The sequence below is a fragment of the Carlito syrichta genome, unplaced genomic scaffold (assembly GCF_000164805.1).
Source record: "Carlito syrichta isolate Samal-C Ts95f unplaced genomic scaffold, Tarsius_syrichta-2.0.1 Scaffold313900, whole genome shotgun sequence".
Lineage (NCBI taxonomy): Eukaryota > Metazoa > Chordata > Mammalia > Primates > Tarsiidae > Carlito > Carlito syrichta.
In genome coordinates, this window is record NW_007257996.1 from 37,742 (window position 1) to 41,238 (window position 3,497).

Consider the following 3,497-nt stretch of genomic DNA (forward strand, 5'->3'; position numbering starts at 1 on the left):
GGGGGGAGGGAGAGAGACACGTGGAGAGAGAAGAGAAAGAGGGAGGGAGACAGGAAGAGGAAGAGAGAAAGAGACACAACAGAGAGAAACGGATGGAGAGGGAGGGAGACAGACAGAGAAAGAGGGAGGAAGAGAGAGAGGAGAAAAGGAGGAAAGGAGGGAGGGAGAGAGACAGAGAGACAGAGACAGAGAGGGAAGAAGAGAAAGAGAGACAGGCAGAAAGAGACACAGAGGAACAGAGAGAGAAAGAGAGCAAAAACAGAGAGACAGAAACAGGAGAGAGACAGCGGCAAAAAGAGAGACACACAGAGAGAAACAGAGAAAGGAGAAAGAGGGAGGGAAAGACAGAGAGAGAAATAAACAGAAACACAGAAACAGAGAGGAGAGAGGGAGGGAGGGAAGTCAGAAGAGAGAGAGAGAGAGTGCGGCGCACGTGTTGGGGGAGGGGCAGAACATTCTTTGAACACCTGGATCCAGCCTTGCCTGAGTCGCCTCTCTTGACTTGGGATGGTTTGAGTGGGGTTTCTGCACTTCCGGTAGTTCTGACGAAAGCAGCAAGCTTGTTTCACCCATTTGTCCGTGCCATCTCTCCCCCTGAACACCTGCTCCATACCAGCGCTTACACTGGCGGCCCGGCCCTCGGCTCTGAGGAGGAGGTGGCAGGGTGATCCAAGCTGTTTAGAGCCTGGGACTCCAGAGCTGTGTCCTGGTGGCAGTGGGTGTGAGCGTCTCTGTGTCATGGGGAAGGGGAATCCAGGCAGGCTGTGTGGAGGAGACGGCCCTTGGGCTGGTCTTTGAGGCGGAGGCAAGGTTTTGCTGGCTTGAGGGTCAGGGAGGGGGCCTCTCAGGGCAGGAGTCAGAAAGACAGGCGGGGAAGGCTGGAGTGCTGGAGCCGGGCAGAGGGGCTGGGGTTTTGCCGACCGTGATCACTGCCACGCCTGCTCACGCGGAAATGCACATTTCTCCAGCCAGCATTTCTCCCTCATTCTCTCCGCCTCCCTGCAGGGGAGTCCCGTGCATTATCTCCCTTTCGCAGGGAGGAGATAGAGACCCAGAGGGTTCACAGCCCTCTCAATGTTTTGCAAACACCAAGTGGACCGCTGGGCCTTCTGACTTGGATCCTGAGTTCTTTTTTCTTATTTTCTTGAGACAGTGTCTTGCTCTGTCACCGAGGCCCTGAGTGCAGTGGTGTGATGTAGCTCACTGCAGCCTTGACCCCCAGGGTTTAAGCAATCCTCCCGCCTCAGCCTCCCGAGTCCCCACAGGCATGAGTCCCCACTCCTGGCCAACCCCAGATTCTTGAACACTGAGGCCTGTGTATCACTCTCTGCAGTCCTGCATCTTTAGCCTTGGAGGCCAAAGACGGAGCCCTGGAGAATTCTGGAATGTCCGGTGTTGGGAGTGGGCGGGAGGAGGCTTGAGGGAGAGATTCGCCAAGATTGCCGTGGGACCCGCCAACCCCTCTGCCTGCCCCCGGTCTGCCTCCACCAACCTCTCATCTTCCTCCACGGCTGCCAGAGGGATGGCACTTTCCAGGGCACGTCTGCCTGGTCTTTGTGGCCGAACAGTCTGTGGTGCTCCCTCGGGTAAAGTCCAGACCCTTCCCCCAGCCTGTGCTTGTCCCTCTTGGCCCTGTCCACCTCTCAGCGTATTCTCTGGTGCCCGCCCTCCCCATACACCATGGTTAGCCTCGCCTCTGAGTCTGGAGCCCAGCGTTTCTCCCTCTGCAGGAGTCCGCCCAGTATCCCTCCTTCTGGCTCTTTCCTTGCCGTAGTGTCTTCAGGTGTGTGTCTGGTTCTCCAAATAGAATGTGAACCCCTTAAGAGCAGAAATCAGCACTTGTCGGCTGTGGCTCACGCCCGTCATCCTGGCACTTTGGGAGGCCAAGGTGGGAAGATCACTTGAGCCCAGGAGTTTGAGGCCAGCCTGGCCACATAGGGAGACCCTGTTTCTACAAAAAGGGAAAAAATTAGCTGGGCATGGTGGCACAGGCCTGTAGCCTCAGCTACTGGGGAGGTCGAGGAGGAAGGATCCCCTGAGTCCAGGAGTTTGAGACCAGCCGGGGCCACAGAGTGAGACCTCATCTCTATAAAACATAAAAAAGCAAGCAAACAAAACTAGCCAGGCATGGTGACATGTGCTTATAGTCCCAGCTACTCAGGAGGCCAAGGTGGGAGGACTGCTTGAGCCCAGGAAGCCATGATCATGTCACTGCATTCCAGTCTGGGTAACAGAGTGAACCCCAACAACAACAACAAAAAAGGGCCAGACGCTGTGGCTTGGCCTGTAATTCCAGCACTTTGGGAGACGGAGGCAAGAGGATTGTCTGAGTCCAAGGGTTCAAGACCCACCTGGGCAACTTGGTGAGACCTCATCTCTACAATAAATCAAAAAATTAGCCGAGTGTGGTGGTGTGCACCTGTAGTTCCAGCCACTTAGAAGGCTGAGGTGGAAGGATTGCAGGCTGAGGCGACAGTGGCTGTGAGCATGCCACTGCACTCCAGCCTAGGCAACAGAGTAAGACTGACCAAAAAAAAAAAAAAAAGGGAAGGAAGAAAGGATGGAAGAAAGAAAGAAAAAAGTACTTTTTCCCTTGTTTTATTATGAGGATATTTTTCTATTAATAGAGACTAGGTCTTGCTACTTTGCCCAGGCTGGTCTTGAACTCCTGGGCTCAACCAATCCTCCTGCCTTGGTTTCCCAAAGTGCTAGGTTACAGGTGTGAGCCACTGCACTCAGCCTAACCCAGACTTCAGCGCCTCCTGTCATGCTCTCCTGCCTCCAGCCACACACTTTTGCCCTTTACAGGAAGGAATGTAGGTGACAGCGCATGTCGTGAGCACTGCTTGTGGGCTGGCACTGCTTGTGGACTCTAGCCAGTGCCACTCACTCCAGCTTCTAGGGCCACCACCCCGTGGCCCTCCGTGGAGCACACACTGCCGCGGTCTCCCTACTGTCTCTAGAGCTGAGGATGCACGCCTGTCCCTGGCTACGCCTACTCCACCCGGTCCTGTTCCTAAGTTTCTAGGGACTCCCGCCAGGTGGACCCGCGCGGCCACGGCCCATCTCCGGCCCTGTGTTGGGTGGACGCAGGCCTGGTCTCCATCCAGGCTCCCTCCCCTCCCTTCTGAGTTCCTTTCCCGGGCGTATGTGCTGCTCTCCAAACAGGGAGAGGCCACGCTGCTTCTCTGTGCCTCAGTTTCCCATCTGTGGCGACCCTCATGGGTCACGTGGGGTGGAAAAGGCCACAGCAGATGGCCAGCACCATGATCCTGGGTGTCGGCGACTCAGGGTCCTGGGCAGCCCAAGGGAAGGCACTTCAGGCTCTGGACTCCCAAGGCCCAGGAGAGACGACGTGGCTGTCCCTCGAGGGCAGGAAGTGGCCGCCAGCATCCGCCCCAGCCTGCTTATGGAGCCCCAGCGCTAGGACAGAGGGGCTCCAGCTCCTGCTCCCGCTCCCCCCTCCTCCATCCCTCCTCCCTCCCTCCCTCTTCCTC

The 3,497-nt window shown here is 56.6% G+C and overlaps 1 protein-coding gene across 1 annotated transcript in view; it reads right to left on the reverse strand.

The window, feature by feature from the left end:
• Positions 1-3,226: 3,226 nt before the first annotated feature.
• The window catches only part of LOC103273228 (hemicentin-2-like), a 42,902-nt gene continuing 42,631 nt past the window's right edge, over positions 3,227-3,497 (reverse strand). Inside the window, 1 exon segment of the mRNA XM_021718851.1 lies at positions 3,227-3,295. Coding sequence (XP_021574526.1) covers positions 3,227-3,295 — 69 coding nt within the window.